Source organism: Coccidioides immitis (genome assembly GCF_000149335.2).
Source record: "Coccidioides immitis RS genomic scaffold supercont3.2, whole genome shotgun sequence".
NCBI classification, from domain to species: Eukaryota; Fungi; Ascomycota; class Eurotiomycetes; order Onygenales; family Onygenaceae; genus Coccidioides; species Coccidioides immitis.
This window is the reverse complement of record NW_004504309.1, coordinates 2587422-2613470: the sequence shown is the minus strand read 5'-3', so window position 1 is coordinate 2613470 and position 26049 is coordinate 2587422. Positions and strand designations below refer to the sequence as shown.

Here is a 26049-nt window from a genome sequence, read left to right as displayed (position 1 = left end):
TGAGAGAGATGGGCTCTTATATGAGTAAGTAAAGCGATGAAATTGATCAAGGAGCTACGTCAGCCACCAAGGTGCAAAAATGGCCCCAGCGTGAATAATGTCTGGCAGAAGAGCCTGCCGCGATTTTCACCGGAATCCACCAGGAAAGGACCCAGTTGACCACGATATGGGTACCGTGTCAAGGAGTGAGCATGCTATCCATTGAAGGATATCCTTAACTACGCATTGGGTTCTGAGCGGGAACCAGGTGTGTAAGAACACTTGGCCACCAGCTGCAGGGGAGGCAAATGCGAATTCGCTGTGGAGCGCTCCGTGCGGAGTATTTACCTACGGACACGTTATATTTTGCTCTCCAGCTGGAGATTTCTCCAAGACAGGCAATTCGATAACTCAATTCGTCGATTGACGACGCCACTGCGCTAGCAAGGTGATCAGGTCCTTCGGCCGCTACGAATGCGGCTCTTGTATGCCCGTAGGTCGGTGAATTCCCCTTGCCTTGTACTTCTCGCTGACATCGTCATCTTCTTTGCCCCGACCAATAACCAAAACTCTACCCGCGAAGTCCGGACATGGCACTAGGAATCGGACAAATGTGCGGCAACGGTGGCCACCGCAGCACCGGGACATGATCATCGCAGCAAGTGCCCAGACCTGATATGCAGGACGTGCATACATACTCTGTACATGAATGTATGTCCCCACATGCAAGCTGTCCACAACACACATGTACAGACCATGTTTGCCACCCCACTCTTTGACATGCTTTCTGCAGGTAGAAAATTATCAGGCTCAGCAGCACCCCCTTTTGTTTGGGTGAAGGGGAGTTGCTTTATTCTTTCATGGATGTACGGAGTACAGGGTACGGGGTAACTACAATTCTCTTTGAAACAGAAATACATAATAGTCCAAAGGGAAATACTTCAAGCATCTGTACTCTGTACTGTCCAGCAACAACTGAAACTCAAAGAAATTAGCCAATAACACCAAAGAGTCAACAAAGCTCAAGCACTCCGGAAGATGGTGCATCTTGGAAGGGTGTTACAAATACCCATCATCCAATGTCACACACCATAAATGATGATCATCGTCGAGTAGATGTGTGGAGGAGAGATTGAAAACCTGGCATATCAAGATCATTTGCTGCTCTTTCACAGCTTTTGCATTGATCGGGTGGATGGGTCCAAGATGGGCCTCATTTTAAAATCCAGCCAGTCTCGATGTAACTAAGTAGAAAAAAAATCCCTGACCTCCCCAGCCCTTAGTGGGGAGTAATTAACTGCACCCTCTCCGGTCATTAAAGTTGCTTCATCCCCTTCCCATTTCCCTTCCCCTAAACAAGACACAGAAGGTCAATCAAATGCTGGTGTCTGCTTTCACTCTGGCTCAATCCTCTGTCCCCCTGCTTCAAGAGTGTCAGGCCTTGCGATACTTAGGGTAGAGTTTGTGACATCACATCCAAGTGACGACGCGCCATTTCAATAAGTTTGCGCAGTGAGATCACGGGCATGCCTTGTTTTGTCTCTCGTTCAAAGGGCTAGGTTGATAAGCCTGCATTAATTAAATAAATAGTGAGTTAGCTAGCTAGCGCATGTTCTCTCTTCCTTTTTTTTTTTTTTTTTTTTTCCCCCAACCCTCTTTATTTGCCTCCCCAAGAGCGAATTCACTTGCGCCGAGGGGGGTTCAAAAGAGCTGAGCACATATGAGTGCTGGAATTGACCTCTTCGGAGTCCATTCCATGGCCTGGTCTGACAGCTTACCACTATTTCAATTTCAAATTGAGTTTGACCGTTTCCTGTTGACATCTACCTGCCAAGTTACCAGACAGCTCGCCGGTTCTCGTTTACCGGTTCTTGCCACATCTCATTGGCAGACTCCCCGAGAGAAATCCAGAGCGATCGGGCAAACCCTCTACGATCCACCGGCCAGCAGAAAACTTTGGAAACTGGTTTGCATGCGATCACTGTTACGTGCGACGATAGCGACGTTGGAATACCTGACTACATATGCGAAAGCCTTTGGCGCATGCAGATGTCGCTGTTATGGATCAGAACTGCAGTGCTTCATCACTGGTCCAAGCGCAGCAGCCAGCGAAATTTTCCCGGTATCGATCGGTGAGAAGAGCTGCAGCTCCGGGCGTGCAGCGTTCTGGTTCGAGTGCGCCTCCTCCTCTGCCTGCCAATCCGTCAAGCAATTGTTCAATTGCGAACTCTCAAAATGAATCGATCAAGCGGAGCATGTCTCGCTATCGACATGCGAAGCCTACCAGGATCGTTACTTCAATCCCTCCGCCGCCTCCACCGGGCCCGCTATCGCAAAATCGACAATTTGCGGACATAGAGAACTGGATCGATAATACTAGGATGAGCCAGGAGGCCTCGCAGTCTCAAGCGCATTCTCCAGACCAAGGACATGGATTCACGGCTACATCTTTCTACGATGCGCCGAGGCAGACTCTCTCACAGCCATCGAGCCCAAAGATTGGAAATTTCTCGCGAATTTTAGGGAGGAGATCCCTGGATCGACATCGCGAGAATGAGGAATCGTCTCCTCCAATGTCTGCAGGAGCGACCCGTCCGTCATATTCAAGAGACATTTACTCCAGCGGGGGTGAAGATGAGGCGGATTCCAAGCGGACTCGTGGAAGGCCTGAAAATATTCATGTCCCGACATCTCCTTTGCAACATGAACAAAGACAGGACAGCGAAATACCACCAGTAGACCTTCAGAGAAGTACTCGCGAAGAGCTCCTTGCAAATGAAAGAGCAGCAGCGGTGCATAACAGACCGAGTTCAGGCAAGAAGCTTGTGAAGGAAAAAGGCGGCCTTTTGTCCCGCATCAAAGGCATTGACACGAATGGATCTTCAAAGGCCCAACGGGAGGCTAGGGAGGATTTGAAGAACTTAATATCATCGCCCAAATTGATTGATCCGAAGGATCTCCAGAGCGGATTCCCCGATGACACGCCGGTTTCTGCGGTCAATGCGGGAGAACGCAAGGTGTTGATCGTCTGCAATGACTCCTTCATAAATCTCCCAATTACCCCGACTACCAAAGTTCAGGACCTTTTGTACTCCGCCGCAAATTGCTTGAGCGAACAGATCGACCCAAAAGCTGCGATTCTGATGGAGACTTTCAAGCAGCTCGGTATAGAACGACCATTGAGAAGATACGAGTATGTCCGGGAAGTTCTGAACTCCTGGGATGATGACACGCAGAATCACCTAGAAGTCGTTACGGCTCCAAGCGAAGACGTGAGCGAAGGCCTCGACGTTCGAACTGCACCTCGAAAGCAACCAAAAGATGCGACATTCCACATTTACCACTCCCAACGCCAGGGAAAATGGGACAAGCGGTATATCACCATCCGGTCTGATGGACAAATTCTCATGGCGAAGAAACCGGGCGGAGAGTCAATGAATATATGCCACATGTCCGATTTCGATATTTACTGCCCTCAAAAGCGGGATTATCGGCGGATAAAGCCGCCCAAGAAGCTGTGCTTCGTAGTCAAAAGTCAGCAAAAGGCAAGCATGTTCCTTACGAGCGACAATTTCGCTCACTACTTTTCCATGAGTGGCTCGGACACCGGTTGTCAGTGGTATAATGCTGTGCAACAATGGCGCAGTTGGTATCTTGTGAGTGTCATGGGCGAAGGTAGCTCGAACGGCAAACCTGAAACCCATTCGAATGCAAACAGAGCATCCCAACCTAATGCGAACCGGTACTCTATGGAATCTACTCCATATCAGCTTGGTTCGTTCAAGCCGTTAGTAGACCTGGATGCGCTCGCGAATGAAATTGCTGCCAGACCAGTCACTCCTTCAGATGAAAGCCCGCCAACATCAAAGAAACGGTCAAGCTGGATGGCTACTTCCATGAACAATCATTCCAGTACGCCCTTAGCTTCAACTCCACCTTCACCAAAGAACACAAGCCGTGCTAGTGCCCAGAAGCGTGGACGTAGCCAAACAACAGCAACTCAGCGAGACCAGTCTACAGTTGGTGAACCTTTTGCGTCAACAGGCCTTTTGGGCCGCACTTACACCCAGCGTCAGAATGCAATGCGGGAACGTGAGAAGGAGCAGGCTGAACAGAATGGTCCCTTCACCGCACATGGTTTGCTAAATAACCTAGAAACATCCATACGCCCTTCGGACCGTCCCGGACAAACCTCGGGCAAGCCTCCAAGCGGGGAAAACACCATCAGTTCTCCCCCCGGCCGCCACCGTGCAAAGTCCATTCAACAGCCTCAAAGGCCTCTTGTCGATCTAACACCAACGTATCAAGAGCCACCTCATCACGCCCGCAAGGGTCGAGGCGTGGCTGCCCAACCTGGAACGCTCCTCGTCGATAATGCAACTGGACCGGAGCTCTGCCCGGGTGCAATCGTCGTTCCCAGCGCCACCACCTGGCGCAAACCACAGCGGAGTGGAACAATGACCTCGCAGGTGCCTGCACCAGAACAGTTCGCGCCCTCTTCACGTGGGCGGCAACGCTCAAACACGACACGTGCTACCGCACACCATCTAGGTGCAGCCGCGTTGGGGACTTCGCCGCCACCTCCGGAATCGCCATTTATATCGACGGGTTTGCTCGCGCGGAACAAGTTGAGCCATGGTCAAGGTTCTGCCCAAACAGGGCGTGGTGTCGCAACGGGAAGCAGGCAGACCAACGGTCGACCCCTCCTTGATGTTTCTGAGCCAAATCGATTTACAGAGGGGAGTTTACTGCGAAATGTTGAGCATCTCGGCGCTGGAGTGGATGGATACGGACGCGCACCGGTGACTGATAGAGAGAAGCGAGAGGAGCGGACTGTGCATACTGGGGAAGGATACTGAATACATGGCCTTTCTGGGTTTCCTTTTCCTTTTCTTTCTTTTTTTTTTTTCTTTTATGGGACCAGGTTTTATGATGATGAGGGACACAACGTGCGGTGGGAATGGAGAGGATCAATGATACCCCCTAGATGATAACGGCCGATGATGGCCTGGGACTTTGGGACGTTTTTACGAACACATATGGTCAAATTTACCCTTTCGGGATAACTTACATATCAAACGCTGAATGAATTGATGGGTTTTTTGCCTTTTGACACACACAGTACTCCATACGGCTACAAGTTTTCAAAAGATACAGTAAGGTTCGAAACCGCCTTCCAGGTCTCGCAAGCCAGAATTTGTTTCCAAACCCTAATGCCAAGCCTCTAACGTCTTAAACTAAACCGCATTTGGATTCATCTGCGAATCTTGTGTAATATACTTTGTAATGATTAAGTATCAATATTACACGACATCTCGAAACTTGTACTGGAAATGGTGCTGGAAGCTTCTTTGCAAACCTGCCAAGTGGGCAGAATGTGTTTGGTCTGTCAACCACCCATTTCCATGGTTTTTGTTCCATCCCCTGAATCCCAAACTCTCCTACTCTCCCGGCCTCTACTTTCCCCAGACGAAGTTTTGGAAGGCAAAGCTTTATTGGTATGAATACTCCTAAGTTTGAACTACAAGATGCCTTTGGTGTGAACATGAGACTGTTACAGGCTAACTCCACAGGCGTATTGCGAGGTCTCCCAAAAGAGATTTAGGTTTTTGAAAAATGTCCAATAGCCAATTTAGCTATGACGATGCCTCTCAGTCCCAAGTGATGGGTACATGGGAGGAAGGTTTACAATTTGCCCCAACACCAGGCTACTTTATGCTTGATTCCCTCAGTCCTACTCCAGATCATGCCCTCCAAATGTGTGATCACCTTGAATTTCTCCCATTGGCCGAATGGATGGAGGGCAAAGACTATGAAGAGCAGCCACCAAATTATATTTGCTACACAATTGCATGGAGGATCATAATCAATTATAGAGTTGAGGCTAGGGAGACTGAGCAAGACTTGGTTGTAGCTTCCAGTGAGTACTGGAAAAAGCATCTAAAATCAAAAATTGAGGGATTGGTGCACAAGAAAAAACATGATTGGTGGGTGTGATCAGAGAACACAGCAATTGTGGTATTAGTACGGAGTAAAGGATTGTTCTCAGAGCAATCTTGAGAAACTCTATAAATCTACTAACATTGACTGGATACCAGTGGAGAGGCAGCTCTGCAAGTGGAGCAATCTGATCCACATGGGTAAAAAGCCCACAGTTTCTATTTCTTTTAAATATATGCATGACAACAATTGCCCTACACACGTGTCCAAAAAAGTAGGCAAACAAAATACTTCTTCAGCAATCAGAAGAATGCTTGCCAAACAAGATGCACAGATTGATGCTGAAGAGGAGAGCTCTGGACAACCTTCAATCTGGAGGCATGTGTACAATCTCATGTGATGTTCTGTACCCTTATGCCACTATGGACAGTGGTGCTGGCAGGATCCTAAGCAGAGGAAGCACTACAAACTTAGAACAACTCATCTGACAAGCCTTATTAAACATGTGGATAATGGCGGGAAACTAGAAAATCACCAAGATGTCCCTGACAATATCCGAGAAGTGTTATACATGGAGGCTCAAAGAAGATTTGAAAAGGGATCAGGAAAAGCTCATAATATCACAGCAGGGGCTCCATATCCTCCAATTAACATCAATGTTCTACCAGGGCATAGCACTCATGGCTCCGTCGCGGCCATTTCATCACCTGAGTTTGAACATTCCAATGAACAACTCAAATTATCCAGGCCCCAAGATGAAGCTGTGAAGGAATACTGCAAATGGCAGGAACAACAAGTGACTGATGAGACACATAAAGCTGATTGGAGAAAGGCATGTGATATAACTCTCTCACATGGTCTTGACCTTGAACTGGTGTATGAAGATCAGGAACATGTTAAGTTCCTTCTTGAACAAGAAGTAATGAAGGGAACTGCACGACATTTCATTCAAGATATCCATGAATGGGCCACCATTGCGAAGAGAATATTGTCCCACCAGGGACGTGTTGAGGAGAATTTTGATGAAATGGCCGATTAAGTTGTGGTGCAGTATCCTTCAAGACCAACTTTATGAAGTGGTAGGCTAATTGGAAATTAGTTTTGCTTTGAACCTTGCTGGTCATATGAATGAAGGTGTAACTTAGGTGTTAATAATGGCTGAGCAGAGAATTATACCTGGCCTGTGTATCCAAAGAAATATATGCACTTTGAAAGAATAAGGGCCAAGATCTCCTTGCCTTTGCTACATTAAAGGTCGAGGATTGCAGCATTCAATAAGCGAGTAAGCTGGCCTGCAGGGAGGATTCGAGTGTTTACTGAAGGTGGTCTCAGCTATTTTTTTACCGTACCCTCAACGAGTTGTTTTATAGTAAGCCACCAACATATCAATTTTCACACTCTGTCTTCAGTAAACACATCTTTTATCTGACAGCAAATCAGAGCTCAAACTGGAACAGTACTGCATAAAATCAGCCCATATAATGGCTCAGAGCCAGTGCCACATCACATCTCCCATCCACCGGGCCCATCATGTGCAGCCATCATTCCGAGGCACCAGAGTGCAAAAATTACCGTCAACTGAGGCTGTGTTGGTGTGCCACCAGCCGTGAAGGGGATTGCTGGAGCAAGCTCGAGGTTGCCATTGTCGTCCAGGCGTCGGAACACGACTAATTCAACATCCGTAAGAAGGAAACCATATCGAGCCTTGTGCTGCTTCATGTACCAGTTGACCTGGCTGAGTGCTTGGCGATACTCCTTGCGAACTCCTGGGATTAAATTGGTGGCCATCGGCGTATTCCATTTCCAGGATGGCTTAATATCCCCTGGAGCGCGGTTGGGACCAGTGCCCGCTGGCAGTGCCACTTCAAAATAAGCGGTGTCCGGCTTGAAGCCGTCAATGATTTCCGCGCTCTCTCCAACATCCAACGAGACAGGAGTTAGACCGTTCAGCTAGTTGGCCAGGCCCAAATGGTCAAAAGCAGCTCGAAGGGCTCGTCGCACTCTGGGAAAGACGTATTCAGAAACTTTACTTCTGAGGGCATTCTCTGCCGTGATGGGACGTGGTGGGGATGCTGGCATAGGGTCTGGCATAAGGTGCACTTGAGCTAAGAGATTCTGGAATGCTGGAAGAAGGATATTCAAGTTGAAACCATTCCAGACTGCTGTGGTTTGGATATCGTTTGCGTTGTATGCACCATTGGTGGTGTTGGGCCCTGGAACCGGGGGCGCATTTGTTGGAATTGCGGGCAAGGCATTTTGCAAATAGGTCAAAAGCGATATCTGATTCGCCATTTTGAAATATATATTTATATATATATGTGAGGAAGAAGTGTTTTAGTCTTTGCTGGGTAACAGATCAACTTGGGCATCCCACGCGAATTTTATATCCGAAAATCTGAAAGACTACACAAACCCCTCTTCTTCCAGGTTTGCTGGCACAAAATAGAAGGCTGCCACCACTTGTTGTTTCTCTCCTTCCGCTTCTAGCAAGCAAGCGCCAGCTCCAGAGAGGCGCATGCAGCTGGGCTAATCCGGTCATAACTTTACCTCTGCATTGCTGCCTGACTACTGGGATTTGCGGCTCGTCCCACAAGGGATCCTGCGCTTGCCGGCTTGGCTGCGCCATTTTCCGGGCGTAGCTTACTTAAACAAAGCAAATATGTCAAACAAGAATTTCCAAAACAAACAACCAATCGCTTGTCCTTCGTCCTGCTCTGGCAGCCGTGCATGGTCACACTTCCACTGAAAAGAAAGAGGAAAGGGAAGAGACAAAAAATGGAGCTGGACAATGTCAGACCAGCTGAAGTTGTCTTCAAGAAAAAGCTTTTTGCCTCTGAGTTCTCTGAGGTATTCCTCACTGTTGTTCGCGGACAGCAATGTGTCATGAAAGTGGTGAGGGCCCTGTCTGAGCCATAGGCCAGGCCATTGATTGATTACTGTATGCTCTAGCTGGTATACAACTAATTACAAAGTGATAGCATCACGGACGAGGTCCACGACGATACTATGAGCCAGATCGCGAACTCAACATCCACATCCTTGAGTCGACTGCCTACCGTCGTTTGAAAGAGCGAGGAATATGTGAGCAACGGATCGTCCCTCAATTCTTTGGCACCATGGTCAAGTTTGATCCAAAGCCATGCCAGCCTTACCTACGCACGTTTGTCAACGATGAATACCCACCCAGTGCCATCTTCCTGGAATACATCCCAAACCTTGAGATGCTCGGCCTTAACAACTACACACAAGCTCGGATGAACAAATTTCTTGAGGGCATCCGTGAGATACACAAAGCGCTTGTAGAGCATGGAGACCCAAAACCCAGGAACATGCTCATCGTCAAGGACGACCCTGAGCGGGTTGTTTGGATTGATTTTAATCGAGCAAATACCTATGACGAGCACCGCATCACAGACAGAGAGCGAGCTTTTTTGGACGAGGAAGAAGAAACAGTTGAAGGCCTTAAAATGTGTTTGGTATGTCCTCCTAAAATATGAATCCCTTACTGTTCGCTCACAATCTCACTGTCCGCGTCTTAGGAAGCCGACCTTCCAAAAGGGAGACTCAAACAAGCGTACATATTCTACTGTACATGATGTATCCCATCTTTCCTCCTCACCCATGTGTCATCCTATCTATCCAGCGCGAAACAGGCAACCAGAGCCAGAGCAATGCCTCCGACAACTTGGACGACGATTATGTTGCGAGCAGAAGTGAGACCATCAAAGCGGCGCAAGCTTTGCTCGCAGTTGGCTGTTACTACGCAATCTTCAGCTCCCAGGGGTTGTGCTGGTGTCTGCTGTGATGCAGAAGCTCCCTGAGTTTTGCGGAGATTCTTCGCAGGTGGTACTGTTGTAGGCTGGAAAAACTTTCGGTTGTAGCTCATTCTAAGCCACGGGATGATGAGAGTTGGTCTTGCTTGCCTTGTTTGTTTTGATAGACAGTCCGAGCCAGACCTGTCCCAAATCCAATTTGGCGTCGGTACCCGCTAGTTATCCCATATGGCACGTGCCCCTGACCTACCTAGATATAACCAATCCGCTCTATCGTGAACAAGGCTGGCTGTGTTAGAAACACCAATCTCTGCCTGCCACGACGGACGCAGGAAAGTTCATGGAGAGAGAAGGGGGGCAGCATCGAGAATTTGACTCCAATATAAAACTATGGTCTAATCACCAGTTCGGTGCGACTTTCCTATAGGAAAATTAACGTGCACTTTCGCTGTGCTGTTTCCCTATTCTTGGTTTATTGCAGGGCCCCATGAGTAGGTCTTACCAAGAGAACCTCTTAAAGTACCGTCACCTATTACCCTTCGAATAGCCTACACTGATTATCAGCTCTTGACGGCCGCCCGGTAATTTTGGTATCCTTCACCATGCTGATATGATTGTGCTAACTATAAATTATTACTAGGAAAAATGTTCACACCAGATGCGAGCCTCACCGAAATGGAAGCCGCTATCAGATTTCAGCGCCTTGTGCAAATCGGAAGTGCAGCAGATTATGCCGCAGAATTTGAGTGGCTCAGAAGCAAGATTTCACGGGAGACATACCATGCGTCTCTTTTCTTCGTGGGGCTTAAAGACGAAATTCAGAATAGGATTTCTCAGTGTGGGGAGATGCCTAGTACTCTGGAGGGTATGATCAGGAGAGCAAAGCAGACTGAAGATCAACTTCATGAGGAACGGAGACTGGGTGGGCTATGTTTTAATTGTGGAAAGCTAGGTCATATCGCCAGAAATTGCAGGAAAAAGTGGTAGGATGTACGATGGACGAAAACTTCGAATGAATTATTCTTGCCTGCAGCACGTTAAAAGTAAATGTGAAGGCTCTTCCAACTCATACATGTATCTCCTCATTATGTTCTTCAATCGTTAGACCAGCATGTCGAAAGTGACCTTCGGCACTCTCTTTTCTCTCACCAACCACATTGACGCATCTTTGAAGGAAGGTATCAAAACCTTGATCAGGAAACATCTCATATGAATGCCAGTTTTGCTTAATGTAACTTTTCAGCTCTGCAAAGAACTTCTTGATGGGATTCAAGTCTGGTGAATATGGTGGTAGGTACAACACTTTCACTCCTGCTTCAGAGCACATCTTCATAATCTTGTCAGAGTAATGAAAAGATGTGTTATTCATAACAAGCACAGACTTTGGGTCTGGCTATCTTCCACAATGCTGGAGAAGCTGCTTAATGAAGTCTTCAAAAACAGCAGCATTGGTTGAGCCTGTAAAGATATAAGAAAGAATGATACCATCTTGAGTATAGGCAGGCAAGATCTGATAATGTTGATCCTGATGGAGTCTTGTTACTTGAACTAGTGTCACTCCAACTGAAGACTAACCTGTCCTTCTAAATCCTATCTGTTTGTCACACCCAGACTCATCAACATAAATCAGATGATATGAATGGAAATCAGATAGTTTGTGAAGATAGAAATCTTGTAAATCTGGATTCTGCTCTTTTGCTCTTTATTGGCATTTCTTTTTTGTCCAGTCTTCAGAGGAAAGAGTTCTTTTAATACTGGAAAGTAATATTGAAATGTTGAATTTATCATACAAAAAAACCACCATCTCTTCAAGATATAGGTCAGGCTTTTTGGTGAGATGATCACAAAGAGCTTCAAGCATAGATAGAGTCATGCTTTGTGGATGATCTTCACAATTCAGCAGTGGCCTTTCACTGCCAAACAACCATAAGTTTGTGCAAATATTTGTGACTGAACACTCACTGCATTCAGCAGCATCAGCAATCTGAGCAGTAGTAAATTTTTTGCTGTGTATTATACAACTGATTAATTTCTGCTTCCAATCTTCAAGATTTCGCGCCATTTAGTGCAGATAGTGGTTACCCGTGCCAAGCGCATTTCTGTGTAAATTATGGATGTTGCCTTTGGTTCAATGATGGAGGTGGGGGAATGAGGTAGCATGTATTTTTGATACAATACCGAACCATGGCATTTTGTCTATGTTTGGTTCAGGCTTGTTACGTTCAAGTTTCCAAATACATCTAGAATAGACGCTAACTATATAGGGCTAGTTCATTAATTAGCACCTTGGCGTTAGGGTTTGGAAACTGAGTCTGGCTTGTGGGAAATGGAAGGCGGTTTCGAACCTTACTGTACATACTCTGCAGCACCTCAGTAGATGTGACAAATTATAGGTGGTATGCCAAATTCTCCCCTTACGACAGCCTCTCTCCCGCCCGTCCAAACACACAAAGCCCCAAGACCAATTCCGTATTCCCTTCTCTGCAAGGCCTCGCAAGGAGACCAAACCAGTGAAAAGAAGATAATAAGCCAACAGTTTCAACCACAAGAAGCGACTCAGGTTCGTTGCGAAGTCCCCCAAGTCAAGCCACTTAAGGTCTTGAAGCCCCTATATCCGGAGACATAAACCACTATGGTCAGTTCATCCAGGAGGGATTTAAAGATAAATTTTTTCAAAAATTACCAGCCGATCCGAAGACCAACTGGAGCGGTCTAAGTTTGTAGTTTTCAACTAGCAAAAACGTTGCCTCAGGCGAACCTTCACTGGAAACGTAAGACCCGTGCACTCGGATGGAGAAGAAAAGAAGAAAAAAGAGGAGGAAAACTTCGCGGGGGCGGTGGAGGGGAGGCGGCCTATTTATACCTCCGACAGGATGGCGCTAGTGTTAAGCGAGACCTATTTTGGCGGAGCCTGATTGGCTGGATCTCGAACAAGGGAAGTGGAGTGGACCACGGTCGTCGCTGCTGCTTTTGGGCCGACAAATACTGTTTGCATTGTTTGGTTTAAGATTATGTAATCAGGAATTTTCCCTGGTTAACTTAGCCGGATCGAGAAAGTCACAAAACAAATCCAAGCACCGGCGCTTTCCATTTATTCCATAGTATAAAACAGCTCAGTTTCACAAAGAGAAGGAACAAAATTCCAATTAGCTATGCAGATGCGCAAGAATAAAGGCACATTAGTCATTACGTCGTCATTCCAGCCGTCGACACAGAAAAGGAATAAGAAAAGGAAAAAGGAAGCTAAAAAAAATCAAAAAGATAGCCGCGTGAACACTCGAGCATCTACCGCCATAGATCCCTCGGCGCGCCCTTTTGCGACCATCCACTGCTACTCTTCGGCCGCTGGTCTGACGGTACAGCGAGAAACCCGTTGACCCCGTTATTCATAAGCACACTCTCACGGGCGTTCTCCCCCCAGCTCGGCCCTAGCTGCGCCCCGTGGAGGCTGAGCGGTCGTGCAACACTTGTACGCCGTTCAGAACCAGCGAAAGGTTCATAGGTCGTGAAGTTCCACTCCAGCTCGTCCATACCCTTGCTGTACACAGCGAGCAACTGGTTGAAACCTCTCCCGACTGACTGGGGACCGCCTTCGCCGCCGCCTAGCAGTCGCGGTGGAGGGGCGAGCATTAATGTCTCTGAGAAGTGGGCGTCACGCACGTAAAGGACGTTTAAGGCCGGAAGGTCGCCCGCGAGGAGAGACGACATCAGGTATGTGTAGTACGACGCGGAGACTGGCTGAGCACCATAGGCGCCCGGCTCGGAGGTGATTTCGTAGTGGAGGAGTGTTAAGGATGTGGAACACAGGAGTGGGACGCTTCCGGTCGGAAACGCACGGGTGACTTCGTAGATTATAGACAGTGTTTCGAGGGAGGTGGCTCGCGTTAGGATTTCATGTAGCTCTTGTGGCACAACGCCGGTGGTAAGGAGTGAAAGGTGCTTCAGAGCACGGATATTCTGAGGTGTAGAAAGGTAGGCCGCTAGCCCCCTGGCGGTGACGTTCGGGGTATCTTGCAGGGTAAGTCGCTGCAACGATGGAAACGGTGGCGACGAAGGCATGAGCTCGAAAATGGAGCTCTCCAGCCATTGCATTTCCTCTAGCTTCAGGTCTTGTAGTTGCGGGAAGCAGCCGAGCACTTGGCGCAGCAACGACGGCTCGACAGCGATCTTGGAGAGTTCCAGGACTTCGATATTTGCCCAAGGTTGCTTGTGCGGGATCGTAGAAAGGCTCCGTTCGGATCCATGAGCGTATTTCATGCGGCGAAGATCGGGGCACCTGGCCATCAATTCCACCTTGAGGAAATGCGACGCTGCATCGTCCGTGAAAACTCCAGCCGGCAGGTCGACATATCGTAAATTTGGAAGAACAGAAATTGTCCGTGCTATCTCGCTCTTGCTCGCTTCCCGTGTCATGTAGGGCATGCGCAAGGAGAGAACCAGCTCTCCTAGGTCCGTTGACTCTCTGACGGTCCGCATAAATAGCAGTAGACGTGTTCTCGGGGCATCGATAGGATCTGCATTGTGGTTTAACCATGAGGACTTCTTTCGCTTCGCGGCCAATTCGATCTCGAGTTCGCAGTAGTGGACGGCGTCGATGCGGACATGCTGATATCTACAGTCCACGACGGTGTGACGTCAGTTAGCTTTCGACTGATGCGGCTATCTTGCACGAAGCAAAATAACTCCAACCCCTATGGGCGGGAAAATAAGGACGTACAGTAATTCCTGGGCAACACGGCACCATGCGCGGCAAGCAAGCGCACAGTGAGCCAGGTCGCGCATATCACAAAGCATACAGTCATTTACCGTGACTGACTCCTCTGACGAGGTAAGAGAATCATCGAGCGAATGCGGGCATACACTGGCAAAGATGCTGTGGAGCAACGTTGGGGGGAGCCTTTTTGTGTAGTCCCTAGCAGGTCTGCCGCAGTACTGATCATATGCATCTTGATCAAGGTACCCTGACTTTTTGCTTCTACCGGAATTTTTGACTTTAGATCGGAGACGCTTGAAGAAACCCATCTCTCACAAGGTTGCTTGATGACTGCTGGGACCGAGACCTTTTAGAAAGTGAGGAGGACTTAGAGGGGTATGTGTGGATGAATGAAGCTCTTTTCGAGAGCGAGATCTGGCAGCACATGGGCGGAGAATTTAGTCAAACAAGGTAAGGGATGTTTGAGAGCTGAAGTAACATCCGAGAAATTTCTAAACAAATGAATGGGCGAAACCTTTATTCACATGGAGAGACGGCTAGCAAGTGACGGCGGCTAGGACTGTGTTCTGTTTCATCGTCGCTGATCCCTTGTGTGCCGCCGTGGGCTCTTCACCACCCACCGGCCCTTGATAAACCCACTCATGGTCCCGGTGAGTGGGACAGAAGGGCTTTTCTGAGTGAAAGACAGCCCAATTGCAAATCAGAAACTCGGAAAGCTCTTTTCAGACTTCCGGACAGACAAATATGGCCAATCATTAAGACGAATAGCTTGTTGGCAAGCACGAAGACTCCCTGTCGGGCGATATTGAAGCATCACCAGCACAAACCCTCCTCCAAGTTTGCGGGATAGAGACAGGAGGATAGCACCCCAATTTCTTGCCACTGTGATTAATAACAGACAGCAGGCAAAGAACTAACCTTTACCAAAGGCTAACTACGTATAATTCTTTCATTTATTATACACACTCTGGAGCCATGGATGATTTTCAATCTCTCTTCACAGCATCTTTCTCTTGCCAATAGCCACACTTTACTGAAAGGCAGCCTGCCTAGAACCCTTTATCAGGCACGTACATACGCCTCTGCTTGACCCAACCCGAGAGACTGGAAAGGTCGGGACAGAAAAGTTTAATTTGTGAGAAATTATTTGAGATTCGACAAACGACGTCCACTTGGGATTGCATGGGACTGCGAGGCAATCCAAACCAGGGTGAGTGTGGCTGGTGGTGCATGGACTTGGTGCAGGAGAACGGCCGGAGAAGGGGAAAAGAATCAAGGCAACGCAATTGCATACAAAAATTCGTAATCTGGCAAAGTGCCGCCAAAAGATGGAGGCGGACAGGCCAGCTGACTAGAAGCGTTGGTTTGACCGCCATGGCTTATACAAGTTGTTACTGGCTTGCGGGCTCCGCTATGTGAATAGAGAGTAAAAATATAAAGAACTACTGACCGGGCTGACCTGTAATGCTGAGTGAAGGACAGAAGAAGTACGGAGAATAAGATGGGGGGACCGGCGGAGGAGAATTGCTTCTCTGGATAGAGGTCTACCCGCTTGAAAACTCCCATAGCCCACCTATATAGGCGGGCACCGTATCTTCTACTTTAAAAGGAATATCTGAATAGCGACCAGTTGTGGACTTGACGTGATATAGGATTATCTACTCCGTACTCCAAACATGGATGGGGAGAGTAACTTTTAGAATGAGATCATCGTAGAGCAATGCAGAGCTCCTCTCGCAAATGCATTAAGTAGCAGACGTATGATGCCTCATACAGAGGCCAACACTGATCCACAAGTCTGCTTTTGTCTGGTCGACTTAGGAGGTCCGTTATGCACTCTTTCCAGCAGATGGTAGGAAAGACGGCACCACAGCTTGCCAAAGAAAGTTAAGGCAGAAAGGCATTTCATTTCCATAAACAGGCTCTCCGAGTGTCTGCATGAACTAGGCAGAGAAATAAATTATTTCTGGGAAAGAAAAAAAAAAAAAAGAAGAAAAAAAGACGCCGACTCAAAGAAAGTCGTTCAGATGCTTGTAAAAAGACTACCAGGATTGCTTATTTCGTGATATGACTGATTGCTGACACCTGCTATTTATACCTAAAACTGCAGGGAGTCAAAAGGCCTATACGGAGTGCCCAAGCACCAGATCGAAATGCTAAGCCATGGTGGATGGAAGACACGCGTTGCTTGCTCAGGTTACACCTAGGACGATGCAAAAAGTGCCCATAATCACCCAGCATGGGAAGTCTGTTCGATATTTATACCTATTTCTCATCTTGCAAAAACACTCTCAGCAATTTAAGCATGCGGAGAAGTCCTAGGGCCCTTGGTCTTTGCGGTTAGATCTGGACGAGAGCTGGAGTGGCCTTGAAACGCGTTGCAGGGATCCAAGCTTTGCTGAGAAGAAAGAAATTGGTCGCTCTTGGGCCGTCGTGATCCGTCACCCTGGCATTATCATCCCACGGATTGGTTCCAGAGCTGACGAATGCCAGTGCATTGAAGTAACATTTAGATTTTGGAGCCCGAAGTGTTCACCAGTAACACTGCAGCCCGAGCCGAAACTTTTGTAGTGAGACTCGTATGCGAAAGAGGACATGGCATAAATCGTCGATTCTGGATGTTGGGATTCTGCATGGACTGTCTATTGCCGATGTTCCCTTTCTGCGAAGTCCGTAGCGCCTGAGGATCGTTTGTCCCGTATCTCATGCTAACTCAACAGAGTGAGGCACAATGGAATTATCGGAGCTGGGTACTTGCATTATATTCGGGAAACTCAATTCCCGTTCGTGCTCCGAATTTGTTATGAATGCTCGTTTCGAACTGCTATCGTCTTGTCTTTGAAGATGTATTATTAGTGGATAGGCGGAGCCCAAGGGGCTTTGGTACAATGTCTGTCGAATTGAATAGTCAATTGCAAGGGTCAAGCAACCATTGCCCGAGTGCACCATCGAGGGGTTGTCACCCGCTGTTCCCGCTGTCTGAGAAGTATTGACAGAAGTAGGAAATCAAGGAAGCGGGGACAGCCGGACTCAATGATCAATAGAGCAGCAAGAGATTGTTCCGTACTCTGTAGGAGTTTGGCGCTGGCCTCAGATTCTGCCTGTACGTACATACCTGACCTCAGGCCAGAATGGTCACTCCGTACCAAGGGGGCGGCGGAAGTTGATGGTTAAATATGTGGTGCTCTGTGATCTGAGTGTAAGAGAGCTGGAGTGGACTTAATGAGCTCTCCCCTCCCGCCAACGGCGTTTTCCGTTCACCTTTGACGGGCTTTGGAGGAGCGAGGGTGAATGGCCAACCCCTTTTCGCAAGTCTGCGGTGGAATCTGGTGATGCGATGCTCTCGAGATTCCGGGAAGGATAGGTTACATACAGTGAAAATACACGTACGGACAGCCAGTCGGGGATATAGAAAACAACGACACTCGCGTTAAAGCCGCTGCTGTAGGTGTCCAAGGGAGCACCGATGTGAGCTGGCAGAGCGCCAGAAATACAAAATCGACCATTTCCAACGGCTTGTTCACTGGCCAGACTGGCCGAGGGTCGAAGCGGGTGGCCCTGGTGGTCCGGAGGCGGGTTTGGTAACGGGCTGGTTACGGCGTAAGGATGGAAATACGCCTGCGATCGATCCCTCGAAAAGAAAAAAAAAAGCCTCCACTTGTTCCCTTTTCTTCAACGTCCAAAGTCACCACCACCCGACGTCTTCGAACGCTTCTCCCTTTTCTCCCCTCCCCTTGTTGTAATCTTCTTCTCTCTATCTGCCTCATTCGCACTCACGCTCTCGCTTTGTTGTTTCTCTGGCTTTCTTTTTTTCTCTTCTCCTTTGCTTTTGCTGCTCTTGTTACGTTTCTCCCTTCTTTAGGTGACAGAGTCTTGTACCTCCAATCGGGCCTCTTCTGCTTTCTTATTCTCGGCTTGCTGGCCGTATCAATCCCCAATTGTTCACCCCCTTCCGGACCCTCCCTGGTCGAGTCTTGCAGTCCTCCAGTTTAATTGTGAGCCATGGCATCCGCAATTCAGTCCCCAACTCCAAAGCTGGACCGATACATTGTGATCCATGTTTCCACCACCTGTGATGAGCATGGCGTCTATGTCACCAAGGATTCGGCAGAAGTTATCGAGCTGGGATGGATCTTACTGGACACAAAGTCTTGTGAGGAGGTGGGTTTTCGGATCTTTTGGGTCTCCCATGGCACATTGGAGAGCTGTCGGGTTGCTGACCGATTGTGGGAAATGGTAGCTCCACCGAGAGAGTGTTCTCGTCAAGCCAATCAACACTCCCATTACACCACTCTGCAGTATGTCTCCGGAGCCCTTCCAGCATTCCCCTAGCACTGTCCAAGGAAGAAATTGCTAAAACTCTGGTTATTAGCGAGCCTGACCACCCTTACATGGGAGCATGTTCGCTCTGCAGGCACCTTCCGGGATGCGATCAACCGTTTTGATGCCTTCGCACAGGAACACCTCCTGTCCAAGAACCTCGAGTTCGCCTTTGTAACATTGGACTCATGGGATATGCGTGTTCAGCTCCCTCGCGAGGCCCGGGATAAAGCCGTTGTCCTTCCTCCTTACCTTCAGCATTCCCGGACTTTTGACTTGCGGACGGAATATCAACGCTGGCAGCAGCATCATCCGGAATCCCTTCCGTTCGGCCCTAGTGACCTTTCCAATATCTGTGCTGCTTTGGAGGTGGAGCCCGTTCAATCTTCTGCTCCCATTAAGCACAACCTCCCGTTCCACCTTCAAGCATTGGCCCCTGCATCACCACGTCGTGCAATGGAGGAGGTTATTACCTTGGCTCGAGTTCTCCGTGGCCTGATCCGCAAATCGCAGCCACCTCACGAGCACCCCGAGATTCTGACCCGTCCAATGGATGCTAGAGCTGACGTCCGTGCCTTTTTGGCGGAGCGTAGCAAGGTTTTACACATGAGTGGACTGCCTCATGACACTACTCAGTCGGAATTAGAGAGCTGGTTCACCCAATTTGGTGGACGTCCGATTGCGTTTTGGACCCTCCGAACCCCAGATCAGCACAAGCCAACAGGTACTGGCTTCGCTGTGTTTTCATCTCACGAAGAGGTATGCAGTGGTCCGGCCCTAATCTCTTTCTTTGGTGCTCTTTCATTTTGTTACAATTTCATATCCTAATTTTATTCCTTATAGGCCGCTGAAAGTCTTTGCATGAATGGACGGGCGTTGAATGAGAGGGCGATTGAGGTTTCACCTTCATCAAGTAGGGTCCTTGATCGGGCTGCCGAAATCCTTACGCCTTTCCCGCCAAGCAAGAACCGTCCTCGTCCCGGAGACTGGACTTGTCCATCGTGTGGATTTTCCAACTTTCAGCGTCGCACGGCTTGCTTCCGCTGCTCGTATCCTGCCATTGGTCCTGGCCCTGATCCAATGGGATATGCCTATGGATATGGTCCGCCAAGTATGCTTCCTCCACCCCACCATATGGGTCACCATGGTGGCCATGGTATGGGACATGGTAGAGGCATGGGAGGTAATGGAGGAGTGGTCCCGTTCCGTGCTGGTGATTGGAAATGCGGTGCCGAAGGTTGCGGCTACCACAACTTTGCTAAAAACATCAACTGTCTCCGATGTGGTGGCCCTCGCTCCGGTGCAGCAGTCGTGGCAGATTCTGCTTTCCCCTCTCCAATGGACCCGTCTTCCAACTTTGGTATGGGACCTGGATCCATTAGCAGCGCCCCTGGAGCCGCTCCGTTCCCGTCTACTGGAGCGGGCTTCGGTGGATTTGGTCAACAGTTTGCCGCTCCTCCAACTACGTACGGGTTGCCAGCAGGGCTTGGAGCTGCACCCGGACCCTATCCTCCAATGGGTCAAATGAACACCGGATATGGATCTGGCGGAGCCTCTCATTCTGCCGCCTCTTTCGGCAATCCTGCTACCCAAGCTGCTTTTACAGGGGCCGACCAAGTGCAGCAGCCCGTTGGGACCTCCAACGGTGGCTTTTATAATAACGACTCCTCTGCCGACCCTTTTGCCTTCCTCTCCACTGGTCTCGGCGGACTGACAGTCGCAGACGAAACACACGGACGCAGGAATGGCACCGCCAACAGCAAGTCCCCGGCGTAATTCGCTACTAAAAACTTTCATCAAACGAGTATCTTGGCCAGACGATATATTGGCTGATAGCAAACGTCTTGCATTCCTTCCTGCAACTCGTTTCCATTAATGAACGATATGGACGACAGCCTGAAGTGTCTCAGGCCGAGGCGGCGATGCTGTTGCTTGAGAAGCCAAACCGCCAATAAATATAAGCCAATCTTTAGGGACTCCTGCACGTGTTGCCCCGGCACAACCCTTTTCTCTTTTTCTCAGTTGCTACTTGTGTATTTTTCTTCTTCTGTTAACCCTTCTGTTCCAATCCTTATACTTTCGCTTCCCTTTCTCCAGTCATTGTGGTTGCGCTTCTACGGGCTGGGGCTGCACTATTTCCGATGTAACGGAAGCTTTCAGCATGGTGTCGTTCAGGAATGCCTTTTCAAAGCAGATCTCCAGTCGGCCGCGTCGTTACCATCGTCAGCATATTGAGCGATAACGGACTTGCTTCGGGTTTATTTCACGGTCGGCATTGCTAAATCGAACTTTACGGCTTTAATTACTTTTATCAGGTTGGAAAAGCGCCGCATCTTATTTTGGTTATTGCACAGATCACCTTGTACCCATTTTAAGCTTTTCTTTTTTTTCGTGACGCACTATTTTTTTTTAACAAAAGGGAAGCCGAAAACAAAAACTACAAAAACAAAAAGGGACAACTACATCTGGGTACATGGGATATTGATAGAAGCGTACAAAAAGAATGGGTTATGGAATTTTTTCAGCAAAAGAAAACTGGAAAAGAAAAGCAGCAACGATTGGGAGTATCGCGGAGGTATTCCCCTGCCTGGATTATTTTCAATCAGCGTGGTTTAGGTTGCTTTTGAAACTGTTGATTTGTTTTCTTTTTTCTGGAGAATGCTTGTTGAGTTGGGCAAAGCGGGCTAGCTTTTTGGTCGTTAGATGGAGCGCTTTTTGGCCTTTTATCGCCTGGATCGGTAACATATGGGATGGTGGGCGGTTTTGGAGTGCGGCTTGGTGGATCCCCCTTTATTTTTTTTATTTTTTATTTTTTTTGTATTTATTTCCCTCGTATTTCTATTATCCTTTTTTATTTCTGGGTGCCGTTGCAACTAGATAGGTTTTCATCAATAGTCACAGAGTCTCTTCTACTTGGTCTGCCAGGTTTTCTCTGCGTTTCCTGTTGCTAATGTACTCCATATGTGCTAGTTGAAGTCGCCTTTTGCATCTGTTCCCATGCCGTGTCATCTTTCAAGGCCTCGCGCTTGCTGGTCATATGTAAATTGATGCCTTTTTGCCCGCTTGCTCCCAATGAAAGTTTTAGGCATATTCCTCTTTCCATTCTTATCCGAGGTTGACAAATTCATTAGATGAGCTGACTGGTCACATTCACTGCTCTCCTCTGCCCGGTGAAGCCTAAAACACGAGGTCTCGAATACGGTCAGGCAGGGTGTGGCAGTCCAGGTAAAAGATATTAAAATTTCACGAGACAGCGGAATGTAAGAAATATCCCCACCCGTGCCCGAAAGGAAAGCCAGGATTGACATGCATTGATCAATAAATATAGCTACCCGAATCACAACATGCTACCGAACGCCAGAAAGGCATTAGTCAAACACGCTCCTATGCCAGTAAGTGCCGTAACCGGAATGACTATCTCTCACTTCGCACAGAAACTTCCGTGCCCGCATCTGACGCTAACGACCGCCTATCATCCGGTCGTCTGGCAATAATCGTACCGTCACCTTCGTCTTCTTCCTCCACAGCAGCCAGATCACTTGGAGCCACGCTCGATCTCCCACTAATGACACTTGTATTCCTCCGTGATCCGCGTAAATAACTATCATCCTCAGGTTCTTCTTTGATGTACGAAGTCTCTCTCTCCTTTTCAGATGCGCCATGCTTGTCCGAAGGTCGACAAGCAGCAAGGAGTTTCAGTACGGCATTCTTGACTTTAACGAGTGCGTTTCTTCCCGTAGCATCTGAGGCGACATTGGAAGCAATGGCTTGATTGAGTAGGTCCTTGACTTCGAGCAACAACTCGCCATCATCATCAATGGTACCCTGTTCTTGGTCCGGCTTTCTTGACCTTGAGCTAGAACGCAGGATTTCTCGCTCATCGGGGCCTTCAGGAGCACGGGAGCCGGGCCTAGAGGGCGCTGAAGGAGGTGCAGGAATATGTAGCTTGCCGAGCATAGAAAGGAGTAGTTTCCTTTCTTCCCTTGGAGCTGCACTGAATCCTCCGACTCCCAGAACGCGCTGTAATATATCCCTTGCAAGAGCAAGATGGAGACTCTCGCTGGGTTTTAAAGATGGGTTTGGCGCTATTGACGTGCCAGGCAATGGCGCCTCGGGGTTGAGGCCGACAATTCGTCGATCATCCGTCCACTCAACCATCATTCCAATTACACCCGCCATAAGAGCCTTGACTTCTTTTTCGCCAACACTGTCGTCTATCTCTCCATCACTGTCCTCTTCCGCTTCAAGAGCATAAAAGTCATCCGCCGCTGCTAGCACAACACGGATAACGGGTACAGCTATTTTGCGCATATGCTGGGCATTATTTAATCTGGAATGACAGTATACGGGCAGGAAGTACGTCAACGCCTGTCTTAAAGATAGGTTATCGCGTGTTCTGGGATGGAAGAATGAGAGGACAAGTGCCTGAAGGAGCGTGTCGATGGAACTTTCGTGCAATTCCTTGATCGAAGGCGGCACGGAAGGGCCAGATGGAGAAAGCGTATTTGTGAGCAGCAACTTCGCTAATGATGTGACAGCAGTGGCCTGTACAGCTGGCGGGGAGTTTGTCTTAAGAGCTTTCGCAAACGCCTTGAGGAGTGGTTTTTGGAATGGTGGAGGGGTGACAGAATTAGGGTCATTCTGAGATGCGACTGGGAGAAGGATTGAATGATGTACTGTTAGAATATCGGAGAGGATGCGAAGGGCCATTTCTTGCAAGGCCTCGTGGCCTTTGCTGTAACAGTGGATGAACAGGCCCATATTTTCTTCAGCTAGGGTCTACAGGTTGGGTGATTAGCTTGGGCAATGTCCTAAGTCGGCCATTGAGATTACTTACCTTGTCCAACAGACAGCATAGACCGAGACATTCGAGACCACGCTCCCGTACAGGAGCTTCGTGGCTTCTCACTGCTGGGACAACAAGATTGTTCAACATTGTTACCAAATGAACATTGTCTTGAAGGTTTCCTTCGACATTTTGCAGCATGCACTGAGCAATATATAAGCACTTCATGTTAACCATGATTTCCTTAAGCACTTTAGCCTTAGCCTCTTCCTTATTAAAAGGTTCCTCTTCGTCCTCCTTGGAATCAGCAGGGGTCTCGGAACGGCCTCTCCTCGAGCTTCCGTCGCTAATTTCTGACTTTGCGGAGACAAAGCTGTCTTCGGATACGATTGTGTCATGAACTTCCGCGATGGCCTCGAGGACGACACTGCAGAATTCGCTTTCTGCGGCAGGATCTAGCCCGCAAACACTCCGAAGAGCTTCAACCGTGAGCTTCGTCACATGTTCAGGAAGATTTGAGACAGCCAGGGTTTCTCGTAAAAGAGAAAACATTTTCCTTCTGCCGACTTCATCACTGTAGTCCAGAGTGAGGCATATCTGGAGGAGCTGCTCAACTATGAATTCAAATTCTATGGTTTCTTCCTCACCTCCTTCTGCTTCTTCTGGGTTGGTGATCCTTGTTAGTAGTATAGTTGTATATTTGTGCAAATAATAAGCTAGAGCCGTAACTTCTGGGATTTTCTCGTCCGCAAGGTCATCATGTCTTCCGTCCTCTTCTTCACGGCAGAAGTCGTTGAAGCTGCGAGCCATAAAGGCCGTCTCCGCTGTCAAAGATTCCCAGAACTCTGAGTCGAAAACCACAGCCTCACGATAATCTGGCCGCCCGCCCCAAAAACTTCTCATGGCTTCGTGAGCAATACCGCCTTCCACCCCAGAGTTTACAACGTCAATGCGTTCCAAAAGCTCCGTCAAGGCGGGAATACTTGGTGCCGGAGACTTGTCTTTCTCATCAGTGGTATTCGCTTCTGTTTTTTGTGTGCTCGTGCAATCTTCAATCCAGCGCTCATAGAACAGGCGACTGGTGGCCTTCCGGACAGTTTCATCGCGATCACGAAGACCCCAACGCAGTAATTTTTCTCGCATGGAAAGTGAAAGATGCCGGAAATCTCCTAAGGTGGGGAGGAGCTTTGAATATAAAGCACGCCGGGTGGCGGCATCAATATCACGGGCTCTTTCAAGAAGAAATGGAAGGGTTGTTGGAGTGAGGGGTAGATTAAGGAGCAAAGTGCGTCGTACTTCGGCGCTCGTATCATTTTGAAGGACATCCAATAACCTATCCACCAAAGCCGAGTTCCCATCATTCGGGTCATTGTCGTCGTCGTCTTCGTCGTTTCCCGCTAACCTTCCGAGTCCAATCACGGCTTGGACACGCACTGCCGGCTCCTTGTCCCTGATCCTCTTGACAAGTCCTTGGCGAATCAGGTGATATAATTCATCATCAATTGAATCTAAAGAGTTAACGATGTGTGTTATTGTTTGGGTCGCCCGATATCGCACTGTCTTTTCTTTTGTTGCGAGGAAAGGAATTATGGTCGAAACGATGTGAAAGGTAAGTCTCGAGCTCGGCGTCTCCGGTAAAGTTTGGGTTTCGTCCGGATCACCCTGACCAAATAGCTGAAGATCTACCCCTCAGTCAGAAGGCAGGGAAACAGGAATCGCACGGCATTGGAACGGGATGCCTACCTTTCTCCGTCGTAGCAGTCAAAAAGGCTCCCAAAAATTTAAGTACTCGATCGGCAGCACCCTCCGTCTTTTTCACCGATAGCACTCGCAGAAGGCAACGGGACACCTCGATATTAAACTCTCTCTCTGCCGGTTTTTCCTTCTCTCCAAAGCCCTCAAAAAGGCCAGATTCCCGTCTCTCCCCGCTCCTCCCTTTGTCTTTCAAAGATCGCAGACCGCAACATCCCTCCTGAATCTTCCTTAGCCGGACCACCAATTTCCGATGTCCAGTCGTCGATCTTTGCGCATCGGCAAAGATTTCTACGACGCTAGGTCGGAGATTGGGTGAAGTAGAGGGCTCAGCGGGCTCATCGGGGATGAATACATTGGCGCCAGTAGTCGAGGGAGGAACAGAGGATTTGCGGGTAGATGCGACGGAAGAAGCGCGCGTTCCAGCACGGGCAGGCATTATGAGTTCCGAAGACACAGAAAGTTGGATTGCGTTCACTCGAGCCCGGAAAATGCCGTAGATTGCGACATATAGCGAAGTCTATTGAGGCTCTGGAAAGTTGCAGGGTAGATATATCAGCCAAATAGCGGTCGTGGCCTTGCTGGTCCTGGCATTGAGCTGCGTCGACAGGGCTGCTATGATTGTTATCTGTTGACTCCGCGCGCCGATAGCGTCGACATCGCGGCCATTGATTTGGTTTAACTCTTTTGGGATGGATGCATAAACAAACGCTAGTCCTGGTCTGGATTAGCTCTGAATCTTCCTGATAGCTTGGCATATTTGCCTTATTTGCTCTGATTATTTA

The 26049-nt window shown here is 48.5% G+C and overlaps 9 protein-coding genes across 9 annotated transcripts; 4 read left to right on the top strand and 5 right to left on the bottom strand.

Annotated features, from left to right (window-relative positions):
* Positions 1–447: 447 nt before the first annotated feature.
* On the bottom strand, positions 448–761 carry CIMG_06441 (uncharacterized protein; the record flags this gene model as incomplete). Its single annotated transcript, XM_001242544.2, has 2 exons — positions 448–651; positions 678–761. The coding sequence occupies 2 exons, from the start codon at positions 759–761 to the stop codon at positions 448–450; spliced, it is 288 nt and encodes a 95-aa protein (XP_001242545.2).
* A 593-nt stretch (positions 762–1354) lies between these two features.
* CIMG_06440 (uncharacterized protein) lies at positions 1355–5098 on the top strand. The gene has a single exon (XM_001242543.2). The coding sequence runs from the start codon at positions 2004–2006 to the stop codon at positions 4836–4838; it is 2835 nt and encodes a 944-aa protein (XP_001242544.2). The 5' UTR covers positions 1355–2003; the 3' UTR covers positions 4839–5098.
* Positions 5099–7336: 2238 nt separating this feature from the next.
* Positions 7337–8211, bottom strand: CIMG_06438 (uncharacterized protein; the record flags this gene model as incomplete). Its single annotated transcript, XM_001242541.2, has 2 exons — positions 7337–7869; positions 7921–8211. 2 exons carry the CDS (start codon positions 8209–8211, stop codon positions 7423–7425), a joined length of 738 nt encoding a protein of 245 aa, XP_001242542.1. The 3' UTR covers positions 7337–7422.
* Positions 8212–8670: 459 nt separating this feature from the next.
* On the top strand, positions 8671–10063 carry CIMG_06437 (uncharacterized protein). The gene is made up of 3 exons (XM_001242540.2): positions 8671–8811; positions 8898–9395; positions 9463–10063. The coding sequence occupies exons 1-3, from the start codon at positions 8695–8697 to the stop codon at positions 9634–9636; spliced, it is 789 nt and encodes a 262-aa protein (XP_001242541.2). The 5' UTR covers positions 8671–8694; the 3' UTR covers positions 9637–10063.
* A 274-nt stretch (positions 10064–10337) lies between these two features.
* Positions 10338–10708, top strand: CIMG_06436 (uncharacterized protein; the record flags this gene model as incomplete). The annotated part of the gene is made up of 2 exons (XM_001242539.2): positions 10338–10557; positions 10641–10708. 2 exons carry the CDS (start codon positions 10338–10340, stop codon positions 10706–10708), a joined length of 288 nt encoding a protein of 95 aa, XP_001242540.2.
* A 2269-nt stretch (positions 10709–12977) lies between these two features.
* CIMG_06435 (F-box domain-containing protein) lies at positions 12978–14714 on the bottom strand (the record flags this gene model as incomplete). The annotated part of the gene is made up of 2 exons (XM_001242538.1): positions 12978–14304; positions 14410–14714. 2 exons carry the CDS (start codon positions 14712–14714, stop codon positions 12978–12980), a joined length of 1632 nt encoding a protein of 543 aa, XP_001242539.1.
* A 392-nt stretch (positions 14715–15106) lies between these two features.
* CIMG_06434 (uncharacterized protein) lies at positions 15107–15782 on the bottom strand (the record flags this gene model as incomplete). The annotated part of the gene is made up of 3 exons (XM_001242537.2): positions 15107–15288; positions 15481–15510; positions 15701–15782. The coding sequence occupies 3 exons, from the start codon at positions 15780–15782 to the stop codon at positions 15107–15109; spliced, it is 294 nt and encodes a 97-aa protein (XP_001242538.2).
* A 2308-nt stretch (positions 15783–18090) lies between these two features.
* On the top strand, positions 18091–21645 carry CIMG_06432 (RNA binding protein). Its single transcript, XM_001242535.2, has 4 exons — positions 18091–18567; positions 18647–18704; positions 18779–19485; positions 19570–21645. The coding sequence occupies exons 1-4, from the start codon at positions 18409–18411 to the stop codon at positions 20500–20502; spliced, it is 1857 nt and encodes a 618-aa protein (XP_001242536.1). The 5' UTR covers positions 18091–18408; the 3' UTR covers positions 20503–21645.
* Positions 21646–22017: 372 nt separating this feature from the next.
* Positions 22018–25871, bottom strand: CIMG_06431 (nuclear condensin complex subunit 3). The gene is made up of 3 exons (XM_001242534.2): positions 25256–25871; positions 23564–25194; positions 22018–23505 (listed from the first exon to the last, which is right to left on the bottom strand). The coding sequence occupies exons 1-3, from the start codon at positions 25701–25703 to the stop codon at positions 22141–22143; spliced, it is 3444 nt and encodes a 1147-aa protein (XP_001242535.2). The 5' UTR covers positions 25704–25871; the 3' UTR covers positions 22018–22140.
* Positions 25872–26049: the final 178 nt, after the last annotated feature.